The sequence below is a fragment of the Oryzias melastigma genome, linkage group LG23 (genome assembly GCF_002922805.2).
Source record: "Oryzias melastigma strain HK-1 linkage group LG23, ASM292280v2, whole genome shotgun sequence".
Lineage (NCBI taxonomy): Eukaryota > Metazoa > Chordata > Actinopteri > Beloniformes > Adrianichthyidae > Oryzias > Oryzias melastigma.
In genome coordinates, this window is record NC_050534.1 from 16,205,928 (window position 1) to 16,220,503 (window position 14,576).

The 14,576-nt window shown below is 34.6% G+C and overlaps 2 protein-coding genes across 3 annotated transcripts; one reads left to right on the forward strand and one right to left on the reverse strand.

The window, feature by feature from the left end:
- The first annotated feature begins 3 nt into the window (after positions 1-3).
- Positions 4-2,241, forward strand: llph (LLP homolog, long-term synaptic facilitation factor). Its single transcript, XM_024287051.2, has 3 exons — positions 4-149; positions 575-801; positions 1,867-2,241. The coding sequence occupies exons 2-3, from the start codon at positions 588-590 to the stop codon at positions 2,031-2,033; spliced, it is 381 nt and encodes a 126-aa protein (XP_024142819.1). The 5' UTR covers positions 4-149; positions 575-587; the 3' UTR covers positions 2,034-2,241.
- Positions 2,238-14,300, reverse strand: hcls1 (hematopoietic cell-specific Lyn substrate 1). 2 transcript variants are annotated; one of them, XM_024287000.2, is made up of 16 exons: positions 14,283-14,300; positions 11,534-11,642; positions 10,926-11,009; positions 10,780-10,856; positions 8,848-8,971; positions 8,664-8,774; positions 8,538-8,592; positions 7,931-8,041; positions 7,752-7,862; positions 7,653-7,687; positions 6,360-6,429; positions 4,949-5,097; positions 4,751-4,876; positions 3,123-3,279; positions 2,899-2,967; positions 2,238-2,820 (listed from the first exon to the last, which is right to left on the reverse strand). In XM_024287000.2, exons 3-16 carry the CDS (start codon positions 11,007-11,009, stop codon positions 2,687-2,689), a joined length of 1,413 nt encoding a protein of 470 aa, XP_024142768.1. In that variant the 5' UTR covers positions 11,534-11,642; positions 14,283-14,300; the 3' UTR covers positions 2,238-2,686. The 2 variants fall into 2 exon arrangements, with proteins under 2 accessions (XP_024142768.1, XP_024142762.1); XM_024286994.2 differs by lacking the exon at positions 14,283-14,300 and having other exon boundaries at positions 11,534-11,726.
- Positions 14,301-14,576: the final 276 nt, after the last annotated feature.

The window sequence follows — 14,576 nt, forward strand, 5'->3', positions numbered from 1 at the left end:
GGTTCTAAAAATTGGCCAATCAAACGCTAGTTTCTTCAGCTTGGCAAAACTAGCCAATCAGATTGCACATTAGAACGTTTCTCTTTTTTTCCTACTCATTCCTGTAAACACGTGCGGTGTTTATGAAGTCGCTACTTTGAAAACTTCAGGTATTTATTACAATTTGTCGATATATTTTAGACTTTCATTTTAGAGCAGATAATAAAATTCACAATCGAATGACTTTTTAAGGGTAAAAGGTTATGCATTTAGAAGAGGAAAAAGCGTTTTTTTAGCTGTTAGCTATTAGCTACATACGTAGCTGTTAGCAATTCAACAAGCTAGCAAGTACTTTAACCGTTAAAAATCTTTATTTTAAAGTATTTTGTTACTTTCTATGACTATTACTTGTTTGTTTATGCCTTATACTTATATATTTTAAAGTGACGGAATCATTTGGTTGTCTTTACCATCTTTTTCTTTGCGTTAAATTACTTTTTGCATCAGTGTTTTTTTTTTCTTCTGTCACGTTTATTGTCTTGAACTCCTTATTTACCATTTATTATTTGCCATAACTTTAATTTTTCCTGTTTAGAATCACATTAAAAATGGCTAAAAGCCTCAGAAGCAAATGGAAACGCAAGATGCGGGCGGAGAAGAGGAAGAAAAATGCCCCAAAGGAGCTGGCTCGACTCAAACAAGCTCTGGGAAACGACAAGAAAGAAGTGGACATGACTGACCTGCAGGAGATTGCTACTGTGGTGTCTCCTGACAAGATAAAGAAGCAGACGGATGCTGAAATGGCAGAGGATGTGGGTGAAGGTGAGTGGATTCAGTTCTGTTCTTGTGTTTTTAATGTTCTGGTGTCATTTTTCTGATTATGGATGACATATGTTAGGAAAATTAAGCTTAAAATTGCATTTCTGAGTATTCCTTTGTTGATTTGTTGTGAATTACATGCAGGCCAGAAGCTCCCATCCACCTGTAGATCGTCATCATAATTAAAAGACCACTTGGAACAATTAAAAACTAGATCAAAATATGTGGATCTTTAAAGTCCCACTCCCGCGCTATATTTTTTTCTTTTATAAAATCGTTTCCAGTGGTCTTTTCATTCTGATTATGCAGTTTTTTTAAGTCAAAAACCTGTATCGACATAATTTCTGCAGAGCAGCAGGAACTCATTAGAAATTTTCATCTTGGTTGTAAATTTGTCATCATCCTTTTGTTTACACTCACTTTTTGGTTAACTGGAATCAAAAATTCGTCGTAACAATTAAAAATATTCATAGTTTATGCTTTTTTGCTATTATTCATTTGTCGACTGATTTAAAAAATAGTATTTAACTATATTTTAATCTATTGTGAAAGCATCCCCAGTGGTCTTTTAATTATGATTATGCCGTTTTTTTTAAACCTAAAATCCAAAAATGTTTGTCGTTTTCTTGGACATAGTTTCTGCAGAGCGGCAGGAGTTCATTAGAAAAGATGAAGAAACCCTCATCTGATATGCCATCATTCCTTTGTTTACACTCTCTCCCGCTACCTTATAGCACCTCATATGCCCAAGCTAACATTAGCGTAGCAAAAATAAAACAGGGAGCAGTGTGAGACCTATAGAAAATGTGGATCTATTGTCTGCATGTGGATGCATTAGAAAGGAGCAGAGCTGGGGCCAGTTTTGCTCCTGATCCAACACATACATTTGAATAAAGAAATTCACAAAAAATCTGTTTTACTATTAAATTATTTGATACAAGTCCTCCATCATGAGAAAAATACTATAAGAAAATGTTAAAAACACAATTTTCATTGGACTTGGTCTTTAAAGTTGATGTGTTGCAGTCATTTTTTTAATTTTTTTTAAATCCACATTTCCATCCTCAGACATGAAGATGGACATGGATAAGAAGCGCAACAAGAAAACCCTTTTGGATGAAGACGGACGGTACCCTGTGTGGATGAACCAACGGCAGATCAAGAAACTGAAAGATAAACGTACCACAAAGAAAAGTGGGAAAGGCAAGAAGAAGAAGAAGGGGATTGCCTGGTAAAACAGAGGAACTGATAAAGACTTTTGATGCTTCAGCTGTCGGGACTTCTTCAGTGGACTGACGGAACTGTGGTTCCACCGTATTCCAATAGGAACCTTTTTTTGAGAAGTGTTCTTATGTTCTCAGTAGCTCCTATGAGAAGATACAATATTTTCTGCTTCTTAAATTGGGTCAGATATTCAACCAATAAACACCATGAAAAAATGTATTTAGAAAGTGCTTTATTAAGTTTTTGGAGTTACAGTGTTCTCTTTTTGATCGTGGGGTTACCTTTCAAAAATAACCTGCAATAAGTCAAACTAATGAGGCAGGATTACAAAAGTTAAAAAAAATGTTTTTAAAAGTTGTAAAACTCCCCACTACACACTTTATACACTTTTCTCAGACAGACAAGAACATTTTCACCCTTTTTAAACTCTCAAAGTTTTAATCTTTATAGAAAATAAGTCCACAAGGAAAGATTTATGTAACTTTATAGGAGAAATGGCACGGAGGAGATTGATTGACAGGGTCTCCAGCCAATCAGGAGACAGTATGTAAAAAAAGCATAAATGTATTCTTCTTTCTCATTATGAGGATTGAAACTTAGAACCTTGATTATATATCTGTATGAGAAGCCTGCGTTTCAGTAAGGAGTGTTTAAAAACGGACGTTTAAATCAGCTGAACGTAAGTGGCGGGGAACATGCCGAAGTGACCGTGACACTGTCCCTTCCACCAGCCTTCATCGATCATCTCTATGTTGGTGATAATGTCGTCTGGACTGAAGGAAATCTCATCGTCCGCCTCTGTGAAAACAAAAACGCGTAACGACTCATCTGTGAACAGATTATTGAACTCTTACTGTCTGAAGGGAATCAACTTACCTCCCTGATAGTCGTAAATTGCAATCGCCTTTTGGCCATGAGAAAAGTCTTCGTATTCGTTTTCGGCTTCTAATTTAATAAAAAAAAGCCACAGATTATTATGGATTTGGATTATTTAAAAAAAACATTTACACGGCATAATCTGGTTCAAAGCGTCTAATTTAAGTTTTTACTCCACAAATCATTATTATTTCAGGACATGAGGGGTGTTTTCAGAGTCTGACCTGGTACTGGAGGAAGAGGAGGAGCTTCAATGATTTCATCATAATCTCCTTCATCCTCTTCCAGGGATCTTTCAGGCAGAGGAGGAGCCTCTTCTTCTTCTTCGAGATCCTCTGAGCGTGGCGGTAAAGCTGGCGGCTCGTCGTAGTCCTGTTCTTCCTGCAAACAAAACTCATCCATTAGTTCTTCTACGAAACTGACTGTATATGAGAACTGGACCGCGTGTGATGTCGTCCATAGAAAATTACTTATTTGCGGATTATTTATGGGCGCTGTCACGTTGGAACCAGAAATCCTCAGTAAGCAGTGATTGGTTTGAGTTGTTTTAGTCAACGTTTCTATGGCAACCACTCTCGCCAATCAGGAGTGAGCTTTATGGAAGTCCACACCCCCAACACTTGAAATCTGTCAAACATTGAGACTAAATTTTCATTTAGGCATCTGATTGGTCAGTTCATAACTTGAACTATAAAAAAATAAATCAATATCAAATAAAAAAAATGAAAAACTTTAGCTTGGAGCTACTTCCTGTTTGTAACACTAAAATCTCATAGAGTTCTATAGAGAAATAAACAGTTATTACTGAGTCATTCTGTTTCTCAGAATACACATTTTTGCTCTGATTTATTTTTCTTAACATCTTCTTGCTGATTCTAATTTTTTTTCCAAGATATTTTTCCTTTATCTCAAGTTATTCAAGTTATAAACGGACCAATCAGAGGCCTCAGTGAAAGCATGTGGTGCCCACTGGCCCCCACCTCGAATGTTTGATTGACAGATTCTCCCAAGCCGCTTTCAGTGGACTTCAAACCAGCTCACTCATGACCGGTGACAGTAGTTTCCCTTGAAATGTGCATCAGACCGACTCGGACCAATCAGTGTCGAGTGGATCCAACATGGCGGCGCCCGTATCGCGGAAAAATGGCGACCAAATTTACTTCATTTCACTGGAGCTGGAGGTTAGAAATTTTCCATGCATGACATCACATCTATTTATGACCTATGGTTCTTATACATAGTCAATAGTTCAAGATCATGGGGTTGCTGGAGCCTATCCAGATACTTTTAGCGCGACAAACACAACTAATTTAGTGATTTTAGAACCTATGATTTTAGTAATGACCTGCTTTCACAATTTCACCAGAACCTACGTTTTCTTTAATATATAAGCACTTATGTGCAAATTATTGAAAAATATAAGTTTTAATTAGATGGAAACAAGTTAGGGCTGCACGGTGGCGCAGTGGTTAGCGCTCTTGCCTCACAGCGAGAAGGCCCCGGTTCGAATCCCGGCTGGGACCTTTCTGTGTGGAGTTTGCATGTTCTCCCCGTGCATGCGTGGGTTTTCACCGGGGACTCCGGCTTCCTCCCACAGTCCAAAAACATGCTTCATAGGTCAATTGGTGACTCTAAATTGCCCCTAGGTGTGAATGTGAGAGTGGATGTGTGTGTGATTGAGGCCCTGCGACAGACTGGCGACCTGTCCAGGGTGTACCCCGCCTTCGCCCTTCAGTAGCCGGGTTAGGCTCCGGCACCCCGCGACCCCGAAAGGGAAGAAGCGGTCAAGAAGATGGATGGATGGAAACAAGTTAAGGGCAGAAGGTAAATCGTCTGTAGAATGTAGTCTCACCACCGGCTCTGGAGCAGACATTTCTTCTTCTTCTGGGCTGTGGAAGTCAACTGTAGTTGGTGGGATGTCGTACTCTGGAGTCTCTTCCACAGGTGGAGGCTCTACCTCCTCATCTTTGTGCTGCTCCTGAACCAAACGACACAGGAGTGGCTCCTCGGTTTGAAGAAAACAAACAGTTTTGGTGGATGGTGGCGTTACCTCCTGTTTGCGTTTGGCCTCCTCGCGCTCTCTGCTTTCCCTCGCCTGCCGTCGGGCTCTTTCTTCTTCTACTCTCTTCCTGTTTTCCTCTTCGGAAACTTTAGCCATGCTCTCAAATCGAGCCTTCAGCTTCCCTGCGCCTGCACTCGCTGCAGAAAACAAACAACTGTCATCGAAATTTGTGTAAAGGGAAAATCTTAAAACTCCATAACAAAACACAAATACCTCATAAAGATATAAAAAATACTTTTACAGAACATAGGAAAACTGTTTCAGGAAAGAAAGGGAGAATCTGCTAAAAAAAGAAAAAAATGAATGCATTTATATCTATTGTGGAATAACAATAGAAAAAAAACATACTAATTATAGAAACGCATAAATAAGAAAATGAGAAGCCCATTTCGACAATATATGGACAACAATTACATGTTCTGATGCCTTGATGCTTTCTTTATTTAATATCTTTATTTAATATTAATATGAATATTAATTAAAATGTGAAGCATTATATATCTTTCATGTTTACTTAACTATATTTTGTGTGTTTGAAAACAGAAGGATATCAATCAATCAATGAATAAGATAGATCAGGGGTGTCAAACTCAATCGCACAGGGGGCCAAAATCAAAACACACTTTAGGTTACGGGCCGAACAGGATAAACATGTGCTGAATACTAAAACTTTAAAAACGTAGCTTTCTAATATAATTATGAATTCGATTTATAGCATTAGCTACGATGATGCTAGTGTGAATGCTGTAAGCTAAATTTGGCCGCTAGAGATGCTGCTGATGCTGAAATTGATAGCTAAAAATGCTGAAGCTAATAGCAAGCTAAAATATTGGCTAAAGGTCAAATTAGCCTAAAAAAAACTGAGGTTATCCAAAACAGCTAGCATGTAGCTTAAAATAGCTAAACTTTTAAAATAGCATAAAAAAACACAAAAAAACCCTAAATTAGCCAAAACAGATAGGCTAATATTTATACGCTAACTCCTAAACAGCTTAAAAAAAGGCCCAAAATAGCCAAAACAGCTAGCATGTAGCTGAAATATTAGCCAAACTCCAAAATAGCCTAAAAAAATCTTAGTAAATGTCAAAATAGTCCAAAAACTAGCAGAATGCCCATTTTTAAAACTTGAAAACTGTAACTTTTTAACATAATTGTCAATAATACAAAGTCAGGAATATTATTCCAGAATAAATCAACTTAAACCTTAAATAACTTTCAATGTTTTACTCTCCATAAAAATATATTTTGTCAAAGTTACAAATTAGCACAAGATTACATCAAACCATTAATATCAATAAAATAAATGATCTGGAGGGCCGATATAATTACCCGGAGGGCCGGATCTGGCCCCCGGGCCTCGACTTTGACACGTGTGTGATAGATGGTTTGAAGGACTTACACGCCTCGACTGGTTTGGTCTTTTCACAAGAAGAACTTGGGGAGTCCTTGTTCAAGAAGTCTGTTGCACCCTAGAGTCAATTCAAACAGAAATAATGGGATAAGAATATATAAAAGTACAAGTTTGTCTCAGTTACATCGTTATGGTTTGATGACTAAATGATCTCAAATATTCAGCGTAAAATGTTAGCAAAAGAATATTCACATATATACAGAGGTGGAAGTAGATTTTGTGTTTTGCCAGAGGATTAAATCAACAGGCAGCACTAAAATCAATGCAAACATCCAGATAAAGCTCTTCTTGTTTGTAGCTCTAGGTTGTGAGGGGCTGTAAGCTAGCGGGAGAGTGTGTGAATGGGCAGGGGAGATGGGGTTGCTCAACACCAACAGTTGCTCCCACAATTCAGAGGCAAATTTTTAATAAACTCCTGCCGCTCTGCAGAAACTACGTCAGGGGTCTGCAACCTGTGGCTCCGGACCCTCATGTGGCTCTTTTATCCCTTCATTTAGCTTAAAAAAATGAAAATTTTTCGAATAATTAATCTAATTTTGCCATTTCTGTTTATACTTTTAATATGTCAAACCAAAGAGCAAAATGAAGGCAAAAAGTTGGATTTTCCGGTATAGAGATTTTGTAGAAATCTGTGTTTTTATTTTAAAGTTAGTCAAATAAAAGTCTTATATTTTGGTAAATTATGTTAAAGTTTAAAACAGTTAATGATTTAGAATATTGTATTATTTTCCTCACATCTCAAAAAATTGAATAAAAATCTCAGTTTATTTTTTAATGTTATGAGTTTTTATATATATATAATTAGATATAACTTCAATGTTGTTTATATTTGTCAGTAAAAGGATAAAAATGATGATGATGACAAAAAACATGTTTGACTCTCTAGCATTTTATTTTGAAGTTACTGTTCTGCAGCAGCAGGATCTTATTTGGTGTATTTTATTTTGAAAGGAACTTGTGCTGCTGTCAAAAGTAAAAGAAATAAACTTATAGACACCGTTGAAATTCATTAATTGTAATATTTCACATCTACATTTCCCAAATTGTTTTTAATGAACACTAAATATTGTGTATTTTTAGCAATATTATTTTATTATTATTATTATTATTTTTCAATAATATGGAACTTTCCGGCTCTCGCTGGATTTTAGTCTGAAAGAAACTGGCTCTTTGAGTGTTAAAGGTTGAAGATCTCTGAACTATGTCCTAGAAAACTTTGATTTTTTTTTAAATTTTGGCTAAAAACGGCATAAAAATGTGAAAATACCCTTCTTCACTCACCTTATTCACGCGGCCCACCTGGCCCCCACTCCCACCTTCAAGACAAACATCGGATTAGTTTGATATTTCCCCTTTGAAGGTCGTCATCTTCAATCTCACCTTTTTGCGACTGATGTTTCTCCGTCTCGCCTCTATAATCGTACCCCACCGCCGCTTTATCTACTTTGTCTTTCTCGACGCCAAATTTCCCTCCAAACCCCTTGGAGTAATCTACACGTCAAAGATAAATAAACGTCTGGAGGGACGGGGAACAGACTGAAGTTTCGACCTCCACTCACCTTTCTGCGACTGGTGCTTCTCCGTTTCTCCTTTGTAGTCGTAACCTAAACTGGCCTTGTCCACTTTTTCCTTCTCCACGCCATATTTCCCTCCAAACCCCTTAGCATAATCTAAAAAAAAGAAAGAAAAAGTCTTGAATGTGATGTTCTGATGTCAAAATATAACACAACCCTTTAACTACCAAAAAATGAATAAATAAACACCTAAAAAATGTATTTTTTTCTGCTGCTTATTGCCTTGGTACGGAGCCCCTAAAGGGACAAAGTAAAAAAATAATAATTTAAGTAAAAAACATTTTTTCTTCTAAAAATACTTAAAATAAAATAAAAAATGAAGTAAAGAAAAGTTTTGGTTACTAATTAGAACTTGTTTTAAAAAAAATTAAAGTAGTAAAAATGGATGCACACCAGTTAGCCTACTATCTGTTACTAACTAGAATTATAATTTTATTTTTTTATAATAAACAACAAAAAAATCTTTTTTTTTTTTTTTATTTTCCTTTAGGGGCTCCATACCCCGAGGAGTAATACACACAATCAATATTTTTAAAAACATGTTTTTAAATGTTTAGTTGAGCAGGCAGGTAATTAAAGTAAAGTGAATGACCTTTTTGAGAGGCGTGCTGCTCCACCGCTCCTTTGTACTCAAACCCTAAAGCAGACTGTAAAATAAAATGAAGAAAATTCAGTTTTCATCTCGATTCTTCATTTCTCCCTTAAACAAATCTCTCACTTTATCCACACGATCCTTTTGAACGCCAAACTTCCCGCCGAATCCCTTTGCCATGTCTTTCTGGGACGAATGCTGCTCCACCTGAGCGACGTAGTCGTGACCCACAGCTGCCTACAAACACAGGCACTGAAACCACCAGAAACAGGAGCCGAGCAGAGAAAAGCACTGACCCAGGCTGAATTACCTTATCCATTCTGTCCTTCTCCACCCCGAACTTCCCTCCATACCCGTATGAAGCTTTGGGGGCGTGCTCCTTCTGCTTCACCTGCTCGTGCTCCACTGCCACCTTGTTCCGGAGCTCCGCAACACTGAAAAGAAGCAACAAAACTGTGATATGCAGAAGAATAAATACAAACACGGCAAGTATTTGATCATATTTGATCAGATTTTTACAAAATGACAAAGTAAGCAGAAAAAACCTGATAAATTCTATCACAAAACGTGTATATTTGAGGATAAAATGTCTATATTTTAGCAATGATTTTACAGAAACTACAAAGAAATTAAAAACGATAAAATTTAAATGTAAACTATTTCAATTAAATTGATCATTTTTTAACAGAAAGTCAAAAAGTGCAAAAAAGTAAATAAAAAAAATCTACATAATCTCCTTTTTTAAGCATATTAAAATATTTTTACTATCAAAATGTAATATTTAAACATTATTTTTCCAAAAATGAGAGAGTAAGAAGTATAACAAAGGATTAAAAAATAAAATGCATTTTATCATAAAAATGTATGAATTTGGAGCTGAAATTGCTATATAAGAATGGATTTCACAGAAACTACAGAAAAAAACTGAAAAATTAATGTGTAAATAGTTCAATTAAATTGAAACATTCTATGGAAAGCCAAGAGGGGCAAAAAAGTCGATCAAAAAGTCAAAAGAATTTACTAATTTTACTATATATTTTTACTTTATATTTTTTTATATTTTACATTTTACCTTTTTTTAATAAGATTAAATACGAAGTATAAAAATGATTAAAAAAACAAAATCTGATGCATTTTATAACAAAAATGCATCTATTTCAAGATGAAATGTCTGTATATGAGTTATGGTTACACAGAAACTACAGAACTGTTTTTAAAAAATGTAAATCAGTTCCAATAATTGGCAAAAGTTCTATGGAAAGTCAAGAGGACCAAAAAAAAGTAAATAATAATAATAAAAAAATTATAAAAGTTATTTAAGCACATTTTAATATTTTTGCTTTCAAAATGTTCCATTTAAACTTTTTTTGTTCAAAAATTAAATGCATAAGAAGTAAATCTAATGCATTTTATCACATTTTTTTTTCTATTTGGAGATTCTTTTTTCTGTATTTGAGCATCGACAGAAACTACAGAAAAAACATCAGCAGAATTAAGGTGTAAATCAGTTCCAATAACTTGCAACATTTTCTATGCAACTAAGTCAAGAGTAAAAACGTACATGAGTAAACATTACATTAGTGGCAGCCCCAGTCACATTTATCAAGAAAGTAGTGGTATTTTCATTATAAAGTAACAATCTTATTTTCATTTATAATATATTTCTAACTGTAAATCACAATAATCAGAAAAACTATGAATTAATTTGATATTTTCAGGAAACTACAGCATCACTGAAGCTCAGAATTCAAGAAATGCAAAATATTTCATAATTTTAAAATGATTTATCCTCTACTTAATTTTTATTTTTCACAAAAATTAGCTATTTTCTGCATTTTCTTCTGTTGTTTGGTTATTCTGTTGACTCATATTGTTTTTAAGCAATCATTATTCTGGTTAAACTGTTGTTTAAAATAAAAGAGACCTGCAGGAGAATGAGAAGTTAAAACATGTTTTTTGAATTTATTCACATTTCCCAACTCTGAAAACCTTTCCGCAGAAGTTTTAATAATATACATTTAAATTCGCCTTCTCTATTTTTGTGTTTGTGAACACTACGTCACTCGGTAAACAGCACTTTAAATCACCCTTATTAGGAGAGACTTGAAGCCTCACAACCTTCTGCTCTCACTTCCTCTTCCTGTTTCAACACTCATTCTAACTCACATGTACCTCCTCAATCTAAATAAGGGTTCATAGTTAAACAAAAAGAACAAAAAATGGAATTTTGTGGCATTTTCACCTGATGTGTTCCTTTGTGCGTCCAGAACCTTCGATGGTTTTGGCTCCCCACCTTTGCTCCTGCTCCGATACGTCGTTCTAAAACACAAAATCTGCATCAAAAAAGTTCTTTAAGAGACGATGCATGAACCAGGAAGTGCACGGTACCTCAAAGTCGGGGTCTGTCTCCCAGTCATCCCCCTCTGCAGCCACCTTCATGTTCACATTGTGGCCCACGACTGACTTCCACATCTGGAGAGAAGAAAACACAAATAAAATCGGACAAAAGGGTTTTGTTTGATGCATTTCTCTGCACTTTATTAGGGATGTACCAACTAAAATATCTCTGCGTCAAAGCTTTAAAGAGTGCATAAATAGGAAGTTCAGCTTGAAACTTCATTTCTCTAAAACCGAACTCTTTTTGATGAGATTTTCATTAACAAAACAACATTTAAACATTTATTTACACTTAAAAAAAAAGCCTGATCTTTTAAACAAAAAAACATTGAACTGACATCAATTATTTAAGGTCAGAAACAATTATATTTAAAATTATTCTGAAAATGTTTAATAAGAACTCATATTTTAGCTTTTCTGCATTAATGATGCCTCATTTTTTATGTTGCAAGTGATGAGATGAAGGCTTTTTGATCATAAAAGTAAACTTCAAGTAATTTTTTTTGACTTAATAAAAGTAAATATGAGTAAAAGGTTTAAAATTAAACAGACCTTTTTAGATTATTGGTTTAAAAAAAGAAAAAAAAAAAAACAGTTACCTTTGAGTTAAATGGTTATCCGTGCAGGTGGGTTTTATTTTCACGCAGCCTTCACACGCCTGGTTGAGACTTCCTCATGAACGCGGATCCTGCTCTCGGGAACGCGCATCTGTGTAAACACGAGAAAATAAAAGACTCTTATATAAAATGAATAAATAAATATACAAAAATTTTAGTCATTTATTCATGCAAATTAATACTCAACTTATTTACTTTTTACTAAGCATTTACGTCTACAAATGACATTTCAAAATAAAAGCGTTTTTGCAAAAGCGGAAGAAGTAAATCGCGCAGGAAATACTTTTTTTTAAAAAAAAAGTTGAAACTTTATTTATAAATCTTTTTAACATTCGAAGGTTTAAAGTGCACGGAAATGGTAAATAAAAGCACATAACATGAAATTTATACAAGTAAAATAAATAAACTGACTAAAAAACTGAATTTTAATAATAAATACTGGGTAAATAATATGTTAATCGATTAAAAAAAATTCCATGTAAATATAAAATTAGGACAAAAGTACGGTGGCCTTGAAGTGCAAAAAACCTGTACTCATATGCTAAAGATATTTTAAAACTTTACTTAAATACATTGAAAGAAACTTAAATATGATAAAAATGTGTAAAAAGCCAACAAAATCCAAATTGAGTGGATTTTAAGACTTTCAAGTGTTTACAAAAAATATAACTTTAGTTAGATTTTTTTTAATTCATTGATGACCTCTTGATTACTGTAAAGATTTAAAAATAAATGCGGGTAAATAGTTCAAATGTTTAAACACCTGGACGCGGAAAAAAATAATATTAAATATATTTTTAAAAAGACAGAAGCTTTCTATTGTGTATATTGCTTAAATAAATACAAAAATAAAAATACATTCAGATAACATCCATCCATCCATCCATCTTCCTCCGCTTCATCCGGGACCGGGTCGCGGGGGCAGCAGTCTAAGCAAAGATGCCCAGACTTCCCTCTCCCCGGCCACTTCCTCCAGCTCCTCTGGGGGGACCCCGAGGCGTTCCCAGGCCAGCCGAGAAACATAGTCTCTCCAGCGTGTCCTGGGTCTTCCCCGGGGCCTCCGCCCAAAGCTATATAACAAAGCTATTTTAACAGTTTTTAAAAATTAGAATAATATTTATCCAAATAATTTACTTGTGAAAACAAATATTAAATGTGTTTAAACAGTTCTAAAATTACAAAATCATTCAGTACAATTTTTTGTACAAATTTGAAAATATTGTCAATTATGAAAGTTCAGCTAATCTAAGTTTTGATTTTATTTAATCTTCACCCAGTTAAGTCAGCTAATTACAATCTTCTTAACTAAAATGAGGGGCTACCAGGTAGCCCTCAAGGACCTTACAAGGCGCCCTCAGGTCTCTTCTAAAATGATCACAATTCACTTGTGAGCTGCGTCTGAAAATGTAACAATTACTGAGATTAATAAAGTGCTGAATATTGTTATTTGCTTCTTTGCTTATTGTCATAGTTGATCATTATGGAAATCAGTGTCTTCACATAGGAAAGTATCATTATTCATTATTAACAATGTGTAGCTAACTATAACTAAGCAAAATCTGTTATTTCAAAATGGTAGCCCATCGTATGACTCAAACCCCAAAAAACTTAGGTTAGCCAAAACAGCTAGCATGTTGCTGAAATATTAGCTAAACTCAAAATCAGCCTAAAAAACTGAAAAAATCCTAAATTAGCCAAAATAACTAGCAAAAGCTGACAAATTTGCTAAATTCCAAAACGGCCTAAGAAAAAAAAATAAAATAAAAAAGCTTAAGTTAGCCAAAAAAACTAGTATGCAGCTTAAATATTAGCTACACTTCAAATTAGCCTAAAAAAAACTGAAAAAAATATAAACTAGAAAAATTGCATTACCTCCGATAATGCATGTGTGAATGCATTATCGCGCTTATGCGGTTGTTGTAAATCGCGTGAATTGCTTAAATTGTGTAACGTGTATTAAGTGCTTAAAGTGTGTAAAGTGCTTAAGTTGCATTAACTAGCATTAAAAGCTTAAATTGCGTTAATTTGCGTAAATTGCGTGAAAATCGTAAAATGTACGAATACCAAAAGTTCGTGCATTAATGTCCTGAACGTGCTGAACGTTTTGATACCAATATTGTAAAAGTTTTAAGGTGCAGTAAAAAGTTTAAAATTTTCCCATTGACTTAACATAGGGCTGAAAATTCGCATAAATTGCGTAATATCGCGAAAACTGTAAAATTTGCGAAAACCAAAAATACAAGCAGTAATGTCCTTAACGTGCTGAACGTTTTGATACCAAGATTGTGTAAATCGCATAAAGTGTGCTTGAGTTTTTACGTGCCGAAAAACGTACGGAAGAAAAAAATGAAGAATCTCAATAGTGTGAATGCATTGAATGCATTCACACAATTAGCCAAAACAGCTAGCATGTAGAGGAAATATTAGCTAAACTCAAAATATCCTAAAAAAAAACCTTAATAAATGCCAAAAGTCCAAAAAGCTAACAGAATGCCATTATAACTTTCAACTTTACTACACTCTGACTCCATATAATATAAAGTAGCGTCTAATCGACTACTAAAGTAGTCGTTGAGTATTTTAATAGTTGATTAGTCGTCGATTAGTCGACTAATCATGGCCGCCCTAGTTGACATGAACTTGCTGATAACACAGTTGACAATAATTTATTTTACTCTACATTTGTACAATGAAATTGTTAAAATATTGAAGAGGGAAAGTAAAGCCTTACCAGTGAGTTTGAGATCCCTCCAAAAAGGACATCAAAATGATGTAGGTCATATGACTTTGGAGCAAATTTATTGCTGACTTACAGGCAGTGTTGGGTAAGTTACTTTGAAAAAGTTATTGATTACTTTAGTTACTTGATGAAATTACTTATTTTAAAATCTAATTCACAACGTTACTTTACTTTTTTTCTGGTCATGTACAAATTCTCAAGGGATAAACAGCATCAACTAGATAATCTTTTCTTTTGTTCATATAAAATTATACGCACCGGTTACTAAACTGTCCAAATTTCTTG

Excerpts from the sequence above, each read along its gene's own strand:
- hcls1 (XM_024287000.2), bottom strand. The coding sequence starts at position 11,009 with ATGTGGAAGTCAGTCGTGGGCCACAATGTGAACATGAAGGTGGCTGCA. Across the intron at positions 8,775-8,847 it reads AGAAGGACAGAATGGATAAG|GCAGCTGTGGGTCACGACTA; the intron begins GTAATTCAGCCT and ends CTGTGTTTGTAG. Across the intron at positions 2,968-3,122 it reads TCCTCTTCCTCCAGTACCAG|AAGCCGAAAACGAATACGAA; the intron begins GTCAGACTCTGA and ends TTATTAAATTAG.
- llph (XM_024287051.2), top strand. The coding sequence starts at position 588 with ATGGCTAAAAGCCTCAGAAGCAAATGGAAACGCAAGATGCGGGCGGAG. Across the intron at positions 802-1,866 it reads GGCAGAGGATGTGGGTGAAG|ACATGAAGATGGACATGGAT; the intron begins GTGAGTGGATTC and ends TTCCATCCTCAG.